Raw genomic sequence first — 22,459 nt, forward strand, 5'->3', positions numbered from 1 at the left:
GTTCTTTGCATACTTGATACTGGAGTCAGTCCTTCACTGTGCAAAGATGAGTTGGCCATGAAACGAGTATCCAGCAATCATCTCTCCATTATGCTAGCCAGAATACATTTCAGAGCTGAAGTTGCACCATTCAAGAAATGTATGTTTGCTGATGAGACTTTAAAGAAAGCCACACTTTGTGTCACTCTGGCCCAGTTCTTCAATCATGCCCAGAATCTCTTCTTCATCACAGGCCTATTTTTCTCCAAGAATCACTTTCCCTCTTGTGATTTATTTAAAGGTATATTTTTAGCTTCATAACCTCTCTGTTTTATCAGCTTCTTGTTTGTATGTCAAATAGGATGTTGGATTTGGAGGAGGGAGATAGAGATGGCTGTAAGGTCTGTATCTCATCTCTATAAAATGGCAAGCATTGTGTTGGACATCTGGATAGGTAAATTTTGGTATCTGGCACAGTCTCCTGCTTCAAAGAGCAGTAGTATATTATCCTCCTAAGAGACCTGCTCCCTCCTCTCTTGTGCAACTGTAACAGTTTTAACTCTATGCCATAGAACTCATTTAGATGCCACATTATTTTATCAGTCATACTAGCTGCTATAGGAAATAGGACTCCCAATTTCAGTGGCTTAGCACCTTATGTGTTTACTTTTCACTGTTATTGTATAGCACAGTGTGTTTCTAAATAAGTGGGCTCTGCTGTACCCAGTCATTTACAGACCCTGAAGAACTCTGAAGGAGCTCAGTCATTCTCCAAGGTCACCTTGGATGTCAGTGTCCAGATTGCAGAAGGCAAAAGAGCATGAGGAATTGCATGTGAGAGTTTCTTATGGGCAGGAGCCTGGAAATCAGATATTACCTCCCTTCATTGTCTAGAACTCAGGTACATGGTCACCCCTGACTGTAGTACAGAATCAGAAAATGCAAGTTGTTGAGTCCCAAAAGAGTGGCTGCTAAAATGGGTTGAAGAGAAGTGATGAATTTCCCACCTGCATTGGAGAGTATATGCCTCCTCTAACCCTGTTTCTTTCTGCCGGTATAGATAGAATGAACTGTTTTCCTTCAGTAATTGATTCTGTTTGAGAAATCATCTGGGAACTGAAATGGAAGGAAATAGGTTATTTTCTTTTTCAATACAATGAATTTACTTTTAAAAACAGGAAAACCAAATATTTGAAGGTGTTTCTGTTAACCTGCTAGAAATACTTTCCATTAGGCGATGCTGCTGCTCTCTTTGCCATGTGGCATGGTGCTGCTGTGAGACACCACCTCTGAGAGATCCCCTGCCCGGCACCAGCCACCTCTTCCTGCCTCTGCTTCCCCAGGCACCATCAGCATGGGCATCCTCATTGCTCTACTAGGACTTGAACAGGCCTATGTTATTAGTTTGATCCATTCACTCCTCACTCATCCAAGCACTTATAAGATGGGGGAAAAAAGTGGAAATGCACTGTGTTATAATTATATCCTAATTAGCAAGGATGAGCAGGGAGGGGAAAAGGCACTTAGCACTAGGCTCTTGGGGATGAGGAAGTGGTGGCAATGCTTATTTTAGATGGAGGAAGTTTGGAGCACCCGTGTGGCTCAGTCAGGCATCGGACTCTATTTCAGCTCAGGTCATCATCTCAGGGTCATGAGATTGAGCCCTGCATCAGGTTCCCTGCTCAACAGGGAGTCTGCTTCTCTCCTTCTCCCCCTTCCTCTTCTGTCACTCATACTCTTTCTCTCTCTATCTCTCTCTCTAAAATAAATAAATAAACCTTTAGAGGGAGGAAGTTTGCTCCAAATTTCCTTAATTACTTGTGGACGCTTTTCCTTCCCTCGATGATGAAGTTTATAAGAAGCCTGTTGTCATCAACTCTAACTCTAGCACTCTGTACAATGACAGGCTCGTACTAGATTCTCAGTAAACCGAATAGCCTGGATGGTGATATAAGTCAATGAATTTATAAATTTTATTTACTCTTCAGTTTTCCATATATCATCTCATGCACTCCTCATAACAGCTCTATGATAGGGCATTCTTACTCTTGGTTTATAGATAATGGATTCAGAGATAATTCAGAGAATTTGCCAGTGTCGTACAGTGGGTTCATAGACTAGATCTCAAGTGTTCTGCACCTAATCTTAGGTATATGGGCAAGAATGTTCCTTTTAGCAGAAACAGAGATGGTTGTTCTGCCATGTTCTGTAGCTCTTTCCGTTCCTGCCAGCACAGTGTTTTGTATCCAGTAGGCGCTCTATAAATACCTTAAAATAATTGACAATGATTTAAAACATGTAAATGGGGCAGCCCGAGTGGCTCAGCAGTTTGGCACCGCCTTTGGCCTAGGGCCTGATCCTGGAGACCCGGGATCGAGTCCCACATCGGGCTCCCTGCATGGAGCCTGCTTCTCCCTCTGCCTGTGTCTCTGCCTCTCTCTCTCTCTGTATATCTCTCATGAATAAATAAATAAAATCTTAAAAAGTGAATAAAACATGTAAATCAGATTCACCTGAATTGGGACATGCTTGTTGTTAGAGGCTGGCATAAGCTTTTACCCACCATTATTGTGCCACAGGCGAAAAAATTTGCCTCTGGTATATTCTAATTCTAGGATTTTTTAAAATGCTAGCTTAGTTTCTGCTTTTCTTTGACTTCTTCATTCTGCTAGCACTTATAGTCTTCCCAAGGACACTGTCTTGTGGAAGCTGAGACTGGCTGCATGTTCTTACCACAACAGGTTAATTCATTTTCCAATGGACTTGCTTTAGTGTCCTTGGCCCTAAAATCTCAAACTTCCTTAGTATTGGAGTTTATGATAAATATTCATTGGTTCCATCTCTGAATTACTCATATTTCATCCCATAAAGGTAGAGAAAATATATTTCTCTACAGAAACATTATTTTTATTTTATCCCATAAAGGTATTGGTGTTCTCTACAGAAATACTATGAAAATAATATACCTAACTTATTAAAGTTGCAGCTAACTAATGAAGGCATGGCTCCTAGAAGTATAAAATTACACATTTCCATGTAGGTATTCTCACTCAAACGTACATGTCTGAAGACAGACTTACTTTGTACATTCCATTTCTGTCCTCCTCCCTAACCCCTTCCCCCGCTACCCTGCAGCCATTTCCAGTTCCTGCCCATCTCATTTAGTGGCAGGCTCCAAACCATGAAGACATCCTGACCACTTGTTCCTTTCCTTTATATAATGCACATCTAATTCATGTTCGTCCAGTGTTGGCATTGACCTCTAAAATTTTTCTGAAATCAGAGGATCTGAGACCTCTATGTTTGAAAGCCAAGTGTGAGTGCATTGCCTAATCTCCTTGTAGCTATGAAATTTTGGGGAAGGAGCTGAGAGTTTACTGACAAATCAGCAAGAGGACTTGGATTAAAGAATTAAAAATTTAAGGAGATTTCAATGTTAGAAGACATTTCTCTTCAATATATTTGAATAAGAATTTATTTCATCGTCTCTGGAAACACCTGATTTTTCCAAGACTCTGTAACCAGGAGACAGAACAGACAGTGGGAATTATTCAGAGTATGTGGCCTGTAGAATATGGCTGGTAAATGTTTAATGAATCAGGAGATGGACAGGTGAACAAAAATAGAATGGTGATGGTGAAAGTCCTGAACTCTGCTTCTGTTTTCTGTTTTTGCTTAACAGAAATAAACGTTTTGTTTTGTTTGGCTTATTTTCCTAGGAGCAAGATAAATGCCAAGTTTTAGAAAGGCAGACCCACCTCTTTATATTAATCATTACTAGGGAAACACCATTAGTGCCTTAGCCTACTACCTAATGGCATTTTAATCTGCAGGAAATCCAAGAGAGTGCTTTAAAAAGTGTTTGTAATTGAAGACTCAGTGGTGCCGATTATGTGTTTAAAAAGAAGGAAGTGCATGTCAGGGGTATGTGGATTTCAATCTCCTATTATTGCAATAATGATAAAGTGCCAGAATTCTGAAATGGTTCTTAAGATTTTTCTTATCCACTGATTGTCTTGCTGCCAATATATCATCAAAATACCATTAGCCACATATAATAAAAGTAATATCATAGTATTTGTCCTGAACTTATCCTTCAATCATAGAATAATGGACTAACAGAATATTAATGTCGTGTAGCTACTAGAACTAAGCAATAAAGGTCAATGAGTTTTTCTCACTCATTAGTCCAGTGACTTATTCTTGCCAATTAATTTAATTCTGCCACATACTAGAAGAAGTGAGAAAGAATTATATCTTCTTTTCCATTTCTGTTTTGTAGGGGAAGATGGTGAAAGGAATGGGAGGGGCTATGGATCTAGTGTCCAGTGCGAAGACCAAAGTGGTGGTCACCATGGAACATTCTGCAAAGGTAATGTGTGCTGTGTTTGGAAATTCCCAGTATGCCAAAATCCTATATACCAGGCCACACAACCGTGGTTTTTATTGTTTTCTCAGGCTTGTCCAAATTGATAGCATTTATATTTTAGAGAGAAAGGTTGCAGATAAAAGCTGTTAGTTAGGATCTTCAGCTAAATGGTTCTTGAACTTTGAGTGAAAGACACAGTGGGGTGTCTTTAATTATTTGCATATACAGTAAAAGTAAAAGCTATAATGTCTTCAAACTCAGTGAAAATGTCAGGGCAGATGTTGAGATTTGGGTTTAAAGATGATTATTGTGGCTGCTCTCTGCACGCAAAATGAAAAACACAACAGAATATGGCCTTTTCACAACATTTATTTTCAAGGGGACAGTATGGCTTCTTACCAAAGTTGTGTGGTGCCATTTTGGGAAGCGTGAGAAAATGGTGGGTGGTGACAGCAAGTGTCCTTATTTTGAAAAGTATGATACTTTTATTTTGATAAATTATCAAATATTTATTGAGTGCTGATTATGTGTTTAGTACAACCAAAATTATACAAAAATCATGGATCTTATGGAGTTTACATTTGGTGGTGGTGGTGATGATGATGGTGGTGGTATCATCATCCTATGATAATAATAGCTACCATTTGTTGAGCTTACTGTGTACCAACAGTAGACTAAAGCACTCTGTATATATTTGCATGGACAGGCCCATGAACCTGATACAGGTATTTTTTATGGTTTCAGAAACAGCTTCAGAGAAGTTAACTTGCCTGAGGTCACATAACTAGTGGAACTGAGATTAGAACTGAGTGTCTGTGATTCCAACGTCCAGTCTTCTAACTCTAGAGCTCTCAATGTAACTATGTTCCTTGTTCCCAACTCAGTGTCCTTGAATCAGTTGAGTTGAGCCTAATTGCCTTCTTGACCTGAATCCCTGGGTTTCTGATGATTTATAAAATTGATACTGGGTGGTACTTTCTTCATTGTCTGTACCCTTTGTTCATTCACCTTTATTTTTTATAATTCTTAGTTTTGTTTTGTTTTAAAGATTTTTTATTTATTTATTCGTGAGAGACAGAGAGAGAGAGGCAGAGACACAGGCAGAGGGAGGAGCAGGCTCCATGCAGGGAGCCTGACGTGGGACTCAATCCTGGGTCTCCAGGATCAGGCTCTGTGCTGAAGGCAGGCACTAAACCGCTGAGCCACCCGGGCTGCCCTAATTCTTAGTTTTAACACAAAATCTACCTGTTCTCACCTTGAGACCTGCAAATTTGAATGGAAGTGTTAGTTCATTTGTCCGGTTTTTTCTTAATTTTTTAATTAATTAATTAATTTATTTATTTTTGAGAGAGAGAGAGACAGAGAGCATGAGAGGGGAGGGGAAGAGAGAGAGAGAAAATCTCAAGCAGGCTCCACGCCTAGCATGGAGCCCGGCACCAGGCTCAATCTCAGGACCCTGAGATCATGACCTGTGTTGAAATCAAGAATCAAATGCTTAACCAACTAAGCCACCCAGGTGCCTCTTGCCCTATTTTTATTTGGAGATGCAGTATCATGGGAGAGCATGGAGCTGGAAGATTTGCATCTGTCTTGCTTCCCATGAGGGAGTTCTGTTAGAGTGATGTGTGCCATGAAATGGTTTTGTTGTGAAAATTGTAATAAATATGAAAATATCCTAAATTGTTTTGTAAACAGTGGAAAGTGAGCAGTAGAGCATAAATATGAAACAATAGAAATGAAACCAACACAGGTGACTTCCGAAAGATGCCTTGCAAAAGCATCCAGAATACTTCGTTTCAGAGGCAAAAGGATGCCAAGCATGCAAATCAAATCCAAATCTTTTCTGGAACATAATGTCTAATTTGGAGAAAACTCATTCTGACTTCCTTTTTGTTGTTACTTTAATGTTGATGCATAGGCATTGAAGTGCGACTCATTTTAGATTATTTTTGTTCATTCGTTTTCTAAACATTGAGGCCTGTATTTAGCAAATTCTTTCTCTTTCTCTCAATTTTTTTTCCAAAGTCTTTTCTTTCATCTCAGCCAGAATTTCTAAAAAGAGGAAAAGAAATGATTCTTCAAACTTTTGATTAGAAATCCCTTATTAGGGATCCCTGGGTGGCTCAGCGGTTTAGCACCTGCCTTTGGCCCAGGGCGTGATCCTGGAGTCCCGGGATCGAGTTCCATGTCGGGCTCCCGGCATGGAGCCTGCTTTTACCTCCTCCTGTGTCTCTGCCTCTCTCTCTCTCTCTCTCTCTCTCTCTCTCTCTCTCATGTCTATCATGAATAAATAAAGAAAAAAAAATTAAAAAAAAAGAATGAAGCTACCAATTTCCTAAAAAAAAAAAAAAAAAGAAAGAAAGAAATCCCTTATTAAAATTTTTTACAGAAGCAAGTTATTTTTACTATTTTCTTCTTTTTAGGCAGAGTTTTTTGGTGTCTAGCTACCTTTTTTCTAAGGCTTCTTTTCATCTCCTCCTTCATGTCCTCCTTCTTCCACCCTCTAAAAATGGCAAGAAAATGAAGGAGCGGTTTGAGTCTTCATTAGCTACAAGTCCCTGTGCTTGGCATTGTACATACTGAATCTCGTCAGCTTCTCAGTGACCCTCTTCAGTAAGACTGGGATGTGGGCAGGTTGAGAAACTTGTCCAGGTACGTGATAGAGCTAGGAGTCTCACTCAGTTGGGTCCAGTCTGTGTTCATCATACCCCATGCTGCTGAGGACGATGCTATGTCCTCACCAGAGCTACCTCTGCACCAGTGTTCACCCTCATCTGCCCTTTTCTGGAAGTTTCAGGTCTCAGAATGTTCACTTTCCCTTTTTGAATTTCCCCTAAGGCCCTCCTGCTTTGGTGAGACAGATAACCTGCAAAAATACCTGTTACTCTAGGCCCAGAATGCTATTCCTCAGATACCTACTTCACTTGCTCCCTCAGTTCACTCAGGTCTCTGCTCAAGATATCACAGAAGCTTTTCCCCAACTATTCTAGAAAACAGAAGTACCCTTCTCTTGTGATGGACCTTCATCACCTTCTTCACCAGAATGTAAGTTCTGTGAGGGCAGGGGTGCTATCCATTGTAAGAGCTGAAGAGAATCATGTCTGATGCACATTAGGACTCAGTAAATACTTGCTGAATTCATGAATTCTTCAAATAAAAATGATACTTTGAACAAGTAGAGCACTTTTAACTTTTTTGAAGCAGTTTCATTGCTACTGCCTCCACATCTTATCATTACAATACTCTTGTGAGGTAGGTCTCGTCGTTTCCCTTGCAAAAGAAAACAAACTCAATGTCATAGAGGTTAAATATTCCCATAAAAGTTAAGTACAAAATTAGGAGCAAAATCAAGCCAAGAATCCATGTATCCTGCCTTTGGGTTCCCATTTTTTTTAATAAGCTTTTTTGTCTGGCAGGTACCATCACCACCAACAATATAAAAGAAAGTGTTTTGTTCTCAGTATTGTGCACTGGAAATGTTTCCTAAGGGTATAACTTTCAGAGCACAAAAACAGAGAAACTCAGTCATAGTTGTCATTTATTGGAAACAAGCAAAGCTTGGGTACCTATTTTAGGTAGAGAACATAAATGAAAGCTCTATTTCTAAAACAGGTTTAGATTTTATTTTTATTACAGTAGGAGGCCTGGATCCTGAAAGGATAAAAAGAATCATAATTATATTGTTAGGATGTTGGGAATAAATCTTTATGAATAAGTTTTGATCAAGTCTAATCTATATCTGATAGCAAAGGTGTCATACAGAAATCTTGAATGCAGTTTTATGTTGTCTTTACTTTTTATGGAGAGAAATAATAAAAAGTAGTTGAAGTTTATTAGTCCTATTTATTTTGGACCAAATGTGTTACCAAAAGCCAACAAATGTGAAAGATTTTTTAAGAAAATTCTTCCCTGGGAAACATTCTTTCCCTGAAAATAATTTTCAGCAGCATTGAGAAGTATATTCCAAGGTAAATAAAGTATTTCTTTGTTGGAATAATTTATAATTAATATGATTTCAGCTGGTTTAATTTTTTTCATTCATAAAAACTTGTAAATATTTTATAATTTGTTAATAAGACTATTTTGTGACTAGGATCTGTTAGAAAAAAAAATATTTACCTTTAAAAAATAGAAATCTGGGATGCCTGAGTGGCTCAGCAGTTTAGCGTCTGCCTTTGGCTCAGTGCGTGATCCCAGTTCAGGGATTGAGTCCCACATCAGGATCCTGTGAGGAGCCTGCTTCTCCCTCTGCTATGTCTCTGCCTCTCTCTGTGTGTCTCTCATGAATAAATAAATAAAAACTTAAAATAAATAAATAAAAATAAAAAATAGAAATCCTTACATGGTTTTACCTTTTTATTTTTCCATTAATGATGGAAATGCCTGCCAAAAAAAATTGTATAATGGAAAAGAAAAAAAGCAGAACACAGTCCAACAACCAATAAATCTCTTTAAAATGTCATATAGAAATTTAATTAAGCTAATAAATCTAAATTCTGAGGCTTTGAGTATCCAGTTCTTGAAAGGAAAACTAACTCACAGAGAAGCTTTCCTGTGTACCACAACAATTCATGAATGGAAAGAAAATCATTCCTGTTCACGCCTGGGTTGTACCATCCTTAGGCTAGAGATCATAGGATGCAACCTTTAGAGAGAAAATAAAAGGCCATGATAAAGATTTTTGTGTTATATTTAAGAAAAACAGCCTTCTAGTCTAAGATCTCAAAGCCCTGAAGACTGTTTTCAGGGTAATGCCTTGCTGTTTGTACCGTCTCATTTGGTTAGCCTTCCCCTGGAGAATGTGCCTGTAACCACAAACTGTTATTACATCCACATATAAAAACTATTTGTAGTAGCACCTGTTCTCTACTTCAGAGCTCACTGACTCTTTCTACTTAAGTCCTTTGTGCTTTGTTGGAATCCCTACCAAATAAGTGCTGTGCAAAGGCCAAAAATACCCCAGGAGCATAAACTCCATGTGAGTCATATCATCTTGTCCTTTTACCCTGCACACCCCGATTTCCTTTAGTTAGCCAATCCCATTTTTCTTTTCTGCTTACCACACCAATTGTCATAGTGATCTGACAGTACTATGTTTTGTAATATGACATTCCCTAATAGATTATGTCTGTGAGATGTGTGTTGGTATGTGTCTGTAATATAGAAGCTGCTTTTCACTTGGTTTAAGCATTGAGATCAGTGGGGAGAAGGAAACGCAAGGGACAGTGACATTCAGGCTTCTTTTATTATGTTTTGGCAAAAGCCCAAAGAGAGATCTGTCATAGGTTTCGTTGTGCCACCAAAGTATTGCATATACTCTTGTAAAAGTTCAGCCTATGCAGCCCCTGTTTTGAGTGAGTTAATGCCAGCCCTGAAGCTTTAGGAAGGAGTAACCAGAAAAGATAGAATAACCGTAATTCACTCTGCTTCTCTCTTGACTTACAAATTTGTATGCTTCATATTGCAGTCCTGAGATGTCTTTGCTTCTCCCTTTGATCATACCTTTATTTATCTCCCCAAAGTCTTATAAGCCCTGTCACACACTTCTGCTGGCTGTGCTTCTCCTAGTGAGCTCGAATACGTTGGGAATATTCAAGTATCTTGAGACTAGAAAGCAGCCTCCAGTGGTCCTTAGATACTCAGTCACATGGTATTTTACAACGCTAACTCTGTTGGAGTTCCTTCAATCAGAATTACAATATTCAAGCAGTAAGTCCTGAAGAATAGGGTGAGTGTTACCATTTGAATGTGGGGTGATGGAGTATGTGGTGGTGTTTGTTTCCGGTAGCATGAACAAAAAAAGGCTTTAAGATTTGGTTCCTTAAAGAACCAACTTTTAGAATTTGCCTTCTCTGCACTTGATCATTAGAGCTTTCCCAAAGAAGTTTCTTGAACGAAGAATATGTTGTAGCCACATTTAAAAAGCATGTAACAGAAAAGATAGGCATAAGATGGTGTTTTATGTAAAACAAAATCTTACTACATGCACGCTCTGTTGCCTCAGGTGAATAAAAATGCTGATATCAAATGCAAAAATCATCCTGTTGTGAAAAAGCGAGCTTTTGTTTGGGATTAAGTTAATTATGATAACGTGAAGCTTACCTTCATGATAACAAAAGTGATTTATTATCATTTAACTGGAGTTGTTTGTTACTGAAGAATTTAGGTGCAGGATTTCACACAGATATCTAAAGAATTAAAGAGAAATCACCATGAGGCAAATAATAGAAAGTACTGAGACCCTAAGTCATTTAAAAAGAAAACAGTGACTTCCCAGGTCTTGCATGAAGTCTGTAAGGAATCAAGGGGGGAAGAAGAGAAAAACGAGAGAAGCAGATGGAAGAAAGAGATTTAGTTTTTCATCAAGGTTATAATGAAGTTAGCAATAAAATAAAAAGGGCATGATGAAATCAGGAGCCTTCGGGGCTAGTCAAAACATTTTTAATGCTGCACTTTGTATTCGCTCCTCTGCTTTTTCTGGCATTTCTTCACAGGAGAAGACAGAAAGAAGCAGAATGAGAAGGATGCACCAGACCCCACTGACGCTAAATATTTGTGTGTAGATTCCACCTCTCCTACTTTACTGCCCTTTCAGTCATTTTGTGTAATTCCTCCAGTGATCAGGGAAGAAGACAAGGCCATCATAGAGGAAACCACAACACAAAGAATTGAAGGGACCCAACAGACCATTCAAAGACAGATGAAAGAGAAAAATAGTCTTTGGACTACACTGTATCTCTTTTTTAGGATTTATTTTGAAAGGTTAAAAGCTCAGCTTCTTTGTGAATCATTGATCTATGCAGCTTCCATGCCACATTGTAAGGCTCAGCCCAGCATGGTTAGAATAGAGCGCTAAAGTAGAGGTTAGTCCTATTTTGGCTTCATAGCTAATCTGTTTTGAATATTGAAATTGTGACATTTTTCTATTTTTTTGCCTCTCGTTTTTTCTTTTTCCTTGATCTGGGTTGTGTCTTAGAGCTAAATGCGAATGGAGTCCTCCAGCTACATTGTTCTCACTGCAAGAATGCCCTTGTTGCCAGCGTCCTAGGCCAGCCATATATGGTTTCATTAGCTCTCTGGGTCTCAGGAATTGTGCTTAGGCCATTTTCTGCATAATTACATGTCTAACTTCAAATAGGAGTTTAAGAGCTCCTAAGGAATTCCCTAGTAGACATGTTAAATATGTTTTGTATAAACAATAGTAGCAAACACTTGCTGAGCACTGATTAAGTGCTGGACACTTGTATCTCATTTTGCAGTAACCCCACAAGGTAAGGCTGATGGGGCAGTGCAGGCATAGGAACTTTGCACAGCCAGCAGGGAACAGAGCCAGACTTTACCTTCAGGTTCCTTGGCTCTGGCCACACTCTTAACCATAGGCTATACTGTTTATATAGTGGATAGTCTATAAAAGGTCTCTACTGGCAGCATGCAGCCAGTTCTGTCAGTTAAAATTCCTAATTCCTCCTAAAATGGAGTTGGTTGTTCATTAAAATCCAAGTAGTTACTTTCACACAAGATGCAGATCTTGCTCAAATAATGAGAACAAAGTAAGAGCACCCTGCAAAAAAAATGTTCTTCAGAGGCCCACAGATTGTTCACTTTGTTCCCAGGCAGGCCCGGAATTCATTGTGACATGCCTTATTTGAGTTATATTAAATGTAAGGAGACCTGACAACTGTACAAGCTTGAATATTCATCATTAATTTCAGCTCTTTAATTAAGCTTCTCTGACACGTGCAAACTTTCTTTGAAACTGGAAGGGAAAATAGAGCATTAAAAATGAAATGAAAATGAGGTTTTATTTCTACAGTTATAAATATTCTTATACAGTAAGATTCAGAAGCCTATAACTTGTTATTAAAGGTGTAATGTCTATTCTATATGTATTTTGCACTCATTTTGATTAATAGAGTAATAGTTTGTCGTTTTGAAATCCATCTGGGATTCCCAACAGACCTTCCATTTTCCTCCCCATTCATTTATTCAAAAAATACAGAATACTTTTTATGCCATGCACTGGGGTAAGTACACTAAAACCTTTTAATTCCTGGTGCATTGGTGAATTGACAGTTTATCACAAGGAGCAAAATCTTTTAAATTAAACACAGTTATCTGAAAGTCCTTGCTTATAACTGTATACTTGGTCTGACAGAAATCTTGAGAGAAAGATAAACCAGGTAGCAGGTGCATATTTTAGTAGTAAAACAGCCAGATAGCTAAAGATGATGATGACATCATGTGTGGTGTTTTTAGATCCAAAAAGAAACAATAGAAGCATTTTGCCATTTTTTAATAGAAGATCTATAATATGATGGGGTAGCCTTCAGCCTCAAGGGAAATACTAATTTAGGCTCCTGTTGCCTGATACTTAGAAAAGAGTTTAATCATTATCATAATCAGATCATCAGAGCTAATGTTTACAGCTGTGTTCCATACATGTACCCAGAGGCCACCTCTATATCTGGGATGTGGGGAAGGGGGATAATGGGGGGGGGGGGGACTGCTTCCCGTTCTTTTTTTTTTTTTTTTTTTTAGTATAGTTGACACACAATGTTACAGGAGTGTCAGATGTATAGTATAGTGATTCACCAAGTTTGTATGCTCTGGTGAGCATAGCATAATGTACATCTGTCCTGATACATGTATCTATTGTAGTATCATTGACTGTACTCCTTGTATTCCTTATGCTGTGTCTTTAATTCCTATGACTTATTCATTCTGTAACTGGAAGCCAGTACCTCCCACTCTTCTTCACTGACTTTGCCAACCCCGTACTCCCCTATCTGGTAACCATCAGTTTGCTCTTTGTATTTATAGGTCTGACTCTGCTTTTTGTTTATTCATGTTTGTTTGTTTTTAGATTCCACTTATGACTGAAGTCGTATGGTATTTGTATTTCTCAGTCTGACTTATTTCACTTAGCATAGTAACCTCTAGGTCCATCCATGTTGTCTCAAATAACATGAATCCCATTCCTTTTATGGCTGCATAATATTCCTCTGTATGTGTGTGTATGTTACCATGTAACCACATCTTTATCCATTCATCTATTGATGGACACTTAGTTTCTGCCCTATCTTATAAATAATTATAAATAATGCTGCAATAAACATAGAAGTGCACATATCTTTTCAAGCTAGTGTTTTTGCTTTCTTTGTGTAAATACCATGCTTTTTACTCTTAATACTTTTTTATTTTATGTTTGAAGAAAGGGTACAGTAGCTAAAAGAAACTGAAAAAATACAGATTTCAGCCAGCTCATACATTTTACTAATGTGAACAAACTGAGTCTCAGACAAACTCCAGGAAAAGCAAATAACTGTATGAGAATGTGAATATAATCATGGTATACTACGCTGCCTGGCCCTGCAGTGAACTGTATTACATGGTCATTTAGGGAGAGTGATGTCCATTCTAACCAGGAAGTTAACTACAAATTGTGACCTAGCTCTACTGAAGAACTGCAGAGAATGGGGAGAATAGGGTTTTATAAGAGAGTTAAGTCTTCATATGCCACAATAAGAAGTTAGTAGATAATATCTAAAATAGATTAAACAAGAAATAAATAGCATGGTAAACATGATATTTAAAAATGAAGAGGTAACAGGAAAATATGTAGAGATTTAAAAGAAAATGCTAAAAAAAAAAAAAGTAAAATGGTTCCTGTTGAGAACAGGTTTAACTATAAAGGGGAGGCTAGGCACTGCTGTTTTCATATATGTTTTACTTTTCTAACAAAACTAACTTTATAAAGGGTATTATACATTTGTGTTTCTTGTGTGTTTCCTATCTTTGGTGAATAGTAGCTCATGTATGTCAAAGAGACCCTTCCTTCCCTGAAAGAGAAAAATAAGCAGGACACTAGAAGTGAAATTTTAGAATAGGAGGACTGGGACTTGAGAAGTCCAATTTGTAGCAACATGTTTCCCAACTAAGTCGTTTATGACTTTGGCTATTCATTTGGTATTCTTCCTATATTCTTTTAGGAACAGAAGCTGTCGCCAGAAAGAGCAAAAGCATGACTGTGCAAACATTTTGAAATAGCCTGTACCTAGGAGATGATTTCTCTGATAGTTCCTGTTTGTCCTATTGTTATTCTACTTCTAAACAAGAATTGCTCCCTAACTACTACTCTTTTTTTTCAATGTTTCTCCTTTAAAACAGGGAAATGTACATAAAATTATGGAGAAATGTACGTTGCCACTGACCGGAAAGCAGTGTGTCAACCGCATCATTACTGAAAAGGTACGGTGCCTGTTTTTATTCCCTCTAATGCCTACCACCACTTTTTTATTTATAAGGCATTCTTAGAAATTTTTTGCTACCCTCTAAAACTGTGTTGTGTTGATAGTCATAGGATTAATTTAATCCATGGGTAGCCTGAATAGGAAAATTCATCAATTTAATGTTTCTAAATGTAGAATCCTTAACGTGCAAGTGTCTGGAAATATGCATATACAGGCTTGAACTGCTGTCCTTGGTAACTTTGACAGTGTATATAATCAAAAGTTTTATTCATCCTTTTACTTGGACTATTAGATGTCTAAAATGGATGATACGTATAAAATCAAGAATATACTAATCATTCCTACCTTTCTTTGTTGCTTTCTCAAATCACAAGTGCAAATTGTTGGATTTCATTTTGGGAGAGTCAGTTGAAATTCCGTTTTAATCATGTGGGTTCAAATTGCAGTAAAAGTCCCACAGTGAGCCAAGAAATTTATTCTATGGTTCTTGCATGCTTTTAGTTCTCTTTTGTAAGTGGACTTCAGAACACACCAGCCATTTTAGTGCTTCTCTAGATTTTTTTTCTTAGCTGGAAAATGTTGGCTAATGGTACAACTCAGAGCTGCTCAGATCTGAGAGCAGCCTCACTGACAGTTGTCTGTAGTCATTTTTCTGACCCAGATTTGAACCTAGGATGTTAGAATGATGTAATTCTCAGATGGGAGCCTGGAAGGTGTCTTTTGGATTCGATCTCTTGATAAAACCAAAAAACAAAATTATCTGTATCAGGGTTGGTTTGTTTGGATACTGTTCTTTTTGCTGGAGCCACAGGGATAGCATCCTGGCATGAGTCTGGTTTGCTGCCCCTCACTGAGGTGTGGTAAGAAGCACCCTAAAGCAGCCCTGTGAGGGGGGAAGTTCAAAATACTTTACACACAACACAAAAAAAAACCTTTACAGAGCCACATTTTAAACAGCATTCTGTTCTAAAGGGTGCCTTGCCCTAGGACTGTTTAAGTGGAATTCCATAAAGATCTACTTATGGAAAACAGAAGTTGGATAAAAGGGCAGAATATTTTATTTCACCATTTATTCACCAAATCTCACCACTTCTTGAACCCTTCCAAAACTAGGTGATAGGACTTACGGGAAAGAATCCATTACTTTGAAAGTGAAGACAATGTAGTCCTCGACTCTGTTATCTTTGAAAAGTGGTAAACCTTCTAAGGATAATTCCAGCAACATTCCCCACTTGCTCTTCTTCTCAGTAAGCCCCCTCCCCTCTCTGCATTCCGTCTGTGCTCTGGCCTTGTCCTTACCAGGTCAGTGCTCTGATCTGCAGGACCTTCCACATGACTCTGCCTCCCCAAACCCTGTCCAGCCTTTGAGTCTAGTGGAGTTTTTGTCTCTATCTGTGGCTTCATCCTTACAGTGATGTACCATTCATTTTGGCCCCTACATTTCCTTGTGATGTAACATATTTAACTTTACTGCCATATTTAAAAACTCGAATATCCTTTCTTCCCATCCACATTATTGTTTTATACATTTATTCATTTAAGAAGCATTTTGTAAGCATTTTGTCTGAACTAGAGTATTCTTAACAGTGTGCTACAGGAAAGAGAAAGACAGTCTCTGCCACGAGGGAGCACATTCAGGGAGGCTAGACACCACCATGCCTCCAGCAGGACCCGTAGTTTGAGCCGTATACGTGATAAGGGCCAGGATAGTGATATGTGTCAGATGGTGAGTTAGGAATGTGCAAGGAGGCTGCCCAACAGGCTGGGGAGTGTCGGGAAAGCTGCTAATGGTATCAAATACAAAATTTTCTTTCTTCCCTTTTTTTTTTTTTTTTTTTTTTTAAATGTTTTATTTTTATTTTTATTTATTTATGATAGTCACAGAGAGAGAGAGAGAGAGAGAGAGAGGCAGAGACACAGGCAGAGGGAGAAGCAGGCTCCATGCACCGGGAGCCCGACATGGGATTTGATCCCGGGTCTCCAGGATCGCGCCCTGGGCCAAAGGCAGGCGCTCAACCGCTGCGCCACCCAGGGATCCCCTTTCTTCCCTTTTTTAAAAATAATCATTTATTTATTTTTAGAGACAGAGCATGAATAGGGAGGTGTGGAGGGAGAAGGAGGGAGACACTTAAGCAAACTCTACCCTCAGTACAGAGCCTGACACAGGGCTCCATCACATGACCCTGCAATCACAACCTGAGCCAACACCAAGAGTTAGATGCTTACCCAACCGTGCCACCCAGGTGCCCCAAATATAAACTTTTCAAGTGTTTTGCAAGGCATTTTACAGACTCTCCTTCTCCTATCTCTGTTTCTCTCTTTCTCACTTCAGCTGTATTAAAATGGTGCGAATTATGTTGTCTTCCTCACCTCCCCACCCCACCCCCCACCCCCGTGTTCTCCTGAGACTGCACATCCTGTTTCTCTTCCTGGAGTTGCTCTTCCCACCCTTTATATCTGGCTCATTTTTGCTCATTTTTTTATGTCTCAGTTATATTTTTCTTTCTCGAGTCTTCCCTATCTCTTCAAAAGCTTTGTGGGTGCTTCTCTGAATCCTAGAACATGACCTAACTCAGCACTGACCACTGTATTAAAATAATCTCTGAGCTCTGCCTGTCTCACTCATTACTGTTTATCCAGTATTTTGCATGGTGTTTGCCTGTACACAGTGAATGCTTGTTGAATAAATGTACTCCACTTCTCCTAATGAGAAAATTGATTAGATGAGTGATGAGTCTTGAACGGTAAGTAGGAGTTTACAAGTGAGAATAAGACCAAAGAGGCCCTTCTAGGTGCAAAGGAAAGAAAATAGGCAGTATCATGGTGGTTTACAAAATAAATAGCCTACCCAAGGACCTGCCAGTGGAACAGAGTAGAGTGAGGGCAAGACCAGGCTCCAAAGGCTACCATTGAAAAGACAGTGAAAGGCTAAATTTATGAAGAAATGTGGGAGTGCCTGGATGGCTCTATCAGTTGAGCCTCCAACTCTTGATTTCAGCTCAGGTCATGATCTCAGGATCATGAGATCAAGCCCCATGTAGGGCTCCTCACTGAGCGTGGAGCCTGCTTGATACTCTCTCTCCCTCTCTCTCTGCCCATTCTGCTATCCCTACTCACACACACACACTCTCTCTCTCTTAAAAATAAATGAATGAGTGAATGAATGAATGTGAATGCCTTGTTAAGAAATTTGGGTTTTATCTGGAAGGCAGTTGGGAGCCCTTCGGTGTTTTTAGATCAATTAGATGTGCATTTTAGAAAGAACCCTGTAGTTTCTTTTTTTAAAAAAAAGAAAAGATAGATTTATTTATTTATTTATTTATTTATTTATTTATGAGAGAGAGAGAGAGAGAGAGAGAGACACAGACGGGAGGAGAGAGAAGCAGGCTCCATGCCGGGAGCCTGACATGGGACTCAATCCTGGGACTCCAGGATCGTGCCCTGGGCCAAAGGCAGGTGCTAAACCACTGAGCCACCCAGGGATCCCCGAACTCTGTAGCTTTTATGCATGCAAAATAGAGAGAGAAGAGATGAGACAGAGTCCAGTTAGAAGACTCCTGCAGTGATCTAGGCCAGAAATGTCAAGGTTGTAAGCCACAGGACAGAAGGACAGATTTGAGAGACCAAGATGAACTCAACCTAGCTAGATGGTGAATTGGACATGGGTGCCAAAGCAGAGGATGCTTCCTAATATTTCCTAATGAAGCCGAGACTGTAGGAAGAGACGAGGAAGAGCAGTGGGAGATAGGAAAAGAATGGGTTCTGTTTGGATATACTCACTTTGATATTCTTGAACATGTTAACATCCTGAATATCCAGTCAGAGATATTTTTTTTTTAAGATTTTATCTATTTGTTAGAGAGTGAGCATGGGTGGGGGCAGGGGGGAAGAAGGAGAAGCAGACTCCCCACTGAGCAGGGAGCCTGACACAGGCCTAGATCCCAGGACCCTGATCATGACCTAGCAGAAGGCAGATGCTTAACCCAGTGGACCATCCAGGTGTCCTTCCAGTCAGAGATTTCTGATAAACAATTAGAGCTGTGGGTCTGGAGCTCAGAAGGGAAGTCAGTATTGAACTAAACTTGTGGAAGTATTAGCATATGGGGATAATTGGAACCTTTACTATAGATGACATTGGATAGCAAAAAATGGACAAAGTGAAAGGCAGCCGTGGAACTTCAGGTAAGGGAATAGTGCATATTTACCCCTGTGCTCTAGACACAGTAGGTACTCAAGAAATCTTTGTTGAATGAGTGAATGAAGATGCAGTACCATTAAGGGCAGTGAATGCTTTAAGCCCTGCCGTGGCAGATGTGGTACTAGAATTCCATTTTCAACTTTGAGGAAGATACCATTGGTTTGCCACTTGAAAGAGGCCTTGGAGATGTTTTGACCCTGATTTCCTAGTTTGGGGCTGCTAGAATGAGGTTGTGAAAGATGCTTTCTTCTCCAGAAGCTGGGCTATGATTAACTGCTTTATCTGTAATGTAGCCTCCATTTTTATCAAGGTTTTGTTTCTACTTTACACCGCTAAATGGAAATCTTCCTAAATATTTCAAAAGTAAATTTCCTTCATTTTAATAATAGATGCTTGGCTTTTCAGTATATGACCTTGAGAACTAATTAGGGTTTGGTAAAGGTGTTAAAAGTTTTTTAAAAGCCATAGATTTTTCTCTCCCTGATCACTGAAGCCTTATATTCATGATATCACAGTTATCTTCTCAAATCCTTCCCTGCCTATTCTTAATAACACAGTCTGGAGGCTCTTTTTTTTATTTGCTCCATTTTGATAAACTTATAGTTGTTCATAATGCAGGAAAAGGAAAATCAGTACGAATAATGTTCCAGACACATTTTCTGTAAAGCAAAAGTGTCCATTTAAAATTTTTTTAAAGTTGTCATTTTAAAATTAAATAATCTAATGCAGCATTCAGACGTTCCAAAATGACCATTTTTTCCCCTCTCAGAACACATATTTCTGCTGGAAAAAGAGGGTTTTTTTAGGAATATAAAAATGTGCAAACAGGAAGATAATTTGCCAGAATATTTCCTCCAAAATTTAAATCCTCTTTTCCAGTAAAATCAATCAGGTCATCTATGGATGCATGAAATAGAGAATGCAGGTATCACTGGTCCTCTTACTATTTTGCTTGTGGGCAATAGCCAAACTGTGGAAGGAGCCTCGGTGTCCATCAAAAGACGAATGGATAAAGAAGATGTGGCTTATGTATACGATGGAATATTACTCAGCCATTAGAAATGACAAATACCCACCATTTTCTTCAACGTGGATGGAACTGGAGGGTACTGTGCTGAGTGAAATAAGTCAATCGGAGAAGGACAAACATTATATGGTCTCATTCATTTGGGGAATATAATAGTGAAAGGGAATAGAAGGGAAGGGAGAAGAAATGGGTAGGAAATATCAGAAAGGGAGACAGAACATGAAGACTCCTAACTCTGGGAAATGAACTAGGGGTGGTGGAAGGGGAGGAGGACGGGGGTGGGGGTGAATGGGTGACGGGCACTGAGGGGGGCACTTGACGGGATGAGCACTGGGTGTTATTCTGTATGTTGGCAAATTGAACACCAATAAAAAATAAATTTATTATTTTAAAAAAATGTTTTGCTTGTGGGGAAAAAAAATTAGTTGACTGGAGAAGAATAAACATTTCAGGTCTTTGATTTGAGTTCACACACAAGTGGCGATAAGTTAAGCTATTAAGGAGAAAGAGCGTGCAGTTATGGTGCCCCTGCTATGTCTCAGGCATGTTGCTAGGTACTCAGAGGATGTTTATTATATTTGTCCTGCATAAGGATCTTGGGAGATAGGGTTTTTTGATATCCATGTATACATGCAAAGACTGGTTCACCAAAGACCAATTAGCTAGTGTGTGGCAGAGCTGGAATTCCAGTCTAGCTTGAAAGCCAGAGTCCTTTTACTCTACATGGGGCTGAATCTTCAAATTAAGCCTCCTAACTGGGAGTCTGTTTAAAATGGCAATTTAGGGTTTGACTTCCAAGCTAGCTGAAAATAAAGATCAGCCTGTGAATAATAGTTGTGAATATAAGGTAAATTGGAGGAGAAGAGGGATATGGGAAACATAATTAAATCTGGGTAAGAGGAAACCGACTGTGAAAGCCAAGAGAGGGAATAGTGTCTGTTGCTCTGGAAAACAACTTATAGATCCAGCAAGTGGAATTCGGGGGGAAGCAGTTTGGGGCTCTCATGGTCAGAGCTTCCCATGCATTGATCATCTAATCTGTCCTGAGGCAAATGGGCCTGCTGACACAGAAAGCTTCCTAACAGAAAGCCCCCAGTGACCATCTCAGAAGAATGTTTTAAAGGATTCCTGAGTGGGAGGTTATCTTAAATGACTTTGTCAGTCCCTTCCACTCAGGTTGTCATATTGCATAGTGTAACAGCAGGTGTCCTGAATCAGTTATGATAAATTGAGTCAGCCTCCTGAGGTCACAGTATACTAGTTGGCACTACCATCATGTGGTGGTACCAACCAGAATGTTGTAAAGGAAAGTTTGCAGTGGGAGGTTCGCCTTCTCATGTTTGTCTTAAACATAAGCATCTTCATTTGGTGTGCATACCAGAGAGAGATTCTCATGATATCCTCTTGGACCTGTATGTCTTCACAGGACTTAAAGGGAAAGTTGTAATATTTAGCTGATCTTTCAGGATCAGGATAACTCTCCATTTATAATTGCTCACAGGCACTTCCGAGTGCCTGCCTGCCTTTTATTTCCTGTAACTCTTTACCCAGCTCTCCCCACCATCCTTGTGCATTTGCCTTCCAAATTTCTCCTCCCTCCCTACTTTTCTTCATTCCTTTCTTTCTTCAAATCATCGTTATTCATGTAATTGAAATTTTGACCAGAAGTGTTAGACCTGACTAAAGGAAAGTAGTTAAACCACAACAACAAAAATTGGTTAACAGAAGTGGCAAGTGCCATCAATAGTCAACACTCATTTATTTTCTGGCATCAACAGTGCTCTGCAGCTAATTGCCGATTAGGGAGTTGGCATTTATTCGCACCAAAATATAATTGTTAGAGTTGACATTTTCTCATTGCTGATTTTCAGAGTCTTTTGTCCTGGATCTTGTCTCTTCTTTAAGAACTTGAGAGGTTATTTCTGTTTTGTATTATAAAATAATTACTGTAATAGAAATTGTCATCATTTTCTTGATTCCAACAGGCTGTGTTTGATGTGGACAACAAGAAAGGCCTGACTCTGATTGAACTCTGGGAAGGCCTGACTGTGGATGACATAAAAAAGAGCACCGGGTGTGATTTCGCAGTAAGTGTTTCTGTGAACAAATCCAGCCACTTGTCCTATATCATGGGCTTGATTAATGGGTGTTTACAGGACATGAACCATTAATTTGTGATCATTTTTGGAGTTGACCTTTACAGAGAACAGGAGTGAAAGGGAGGGTGCCTTCAGATGAGAGCAGGTGGGAGCAGGAGCGGGCTCTGACTCACGGCCAGTGTTTGGCTCAGGAGTCAGAACCACCAGGGGCTGCTGGAAACAGGAACTAGGCTAGGCTAGGCTAAATTAACTCGAAAATTTGAGCCACACACGTGGAGAAATGGTACTGCCTTATTTTAAACTTAGCTATGACTTATGGCTTTCTCTTTGATTAACTTTGATGCCTGATTATTCCATCCATTGAACATATTAGAGTGTTGAGCTCTGACATTGACTTATAGTCACAAAATAGGTATATCCTGTATTTAAAGAAAAACCTAGGGCATAAAAATTAAGACTTATAAAGCACATAATACTTTAGGGGAGTATATATTTAAGAAATCCCAAATCTCTTTTTAAAATGAAGAGAATACTATT

The 22,459-nt window shown here is 39.1% G+C and overlaps 1 protein-coding gene across 1 annotated transcript in view; it reads left to right on the plus strand.

Annotated features, from left to right (window-relative positions):
• Positions 1 to 22,459, plus strand: part of OXCT1 (3-oxoacid CoA-transferase 1) — a 133,734-nt gene that overhangs the window by 102,993 nt on the left and 8,282 nt on the right. The window contains exons 14-16 of the mRNA XM_077896096.1: positions 4,262 to 4,351; positions 14,516 to 14,596; positions 21,809 to 21,910. Coding sequence (XP_077752222.1) covers positions 4,262 to 4,351; positions 14,516 to 14,596; positions 21,809 to 21,910 — 273 coding nt within the window. The remainder of the gene's footprint in view (positions 1 to 4,261; positions 4,352 to 14,515; positions 14,597 to 21,808; positions 21,911 to 22,459) is intronic.

This window comes from Canis aureus, chromosome 4 (assembly GCF_053574225.1).
Source record: "Canis aureus isolate CA01 chromosome 4, VMU_Caureus_v.1.0, whole genome shotgun sequence".
Lineage (NCBI taxonomy): Eukaryota > Metazoa > Chordata > Mammalia > Carnivora > Canidae > Canis > Canis aureus.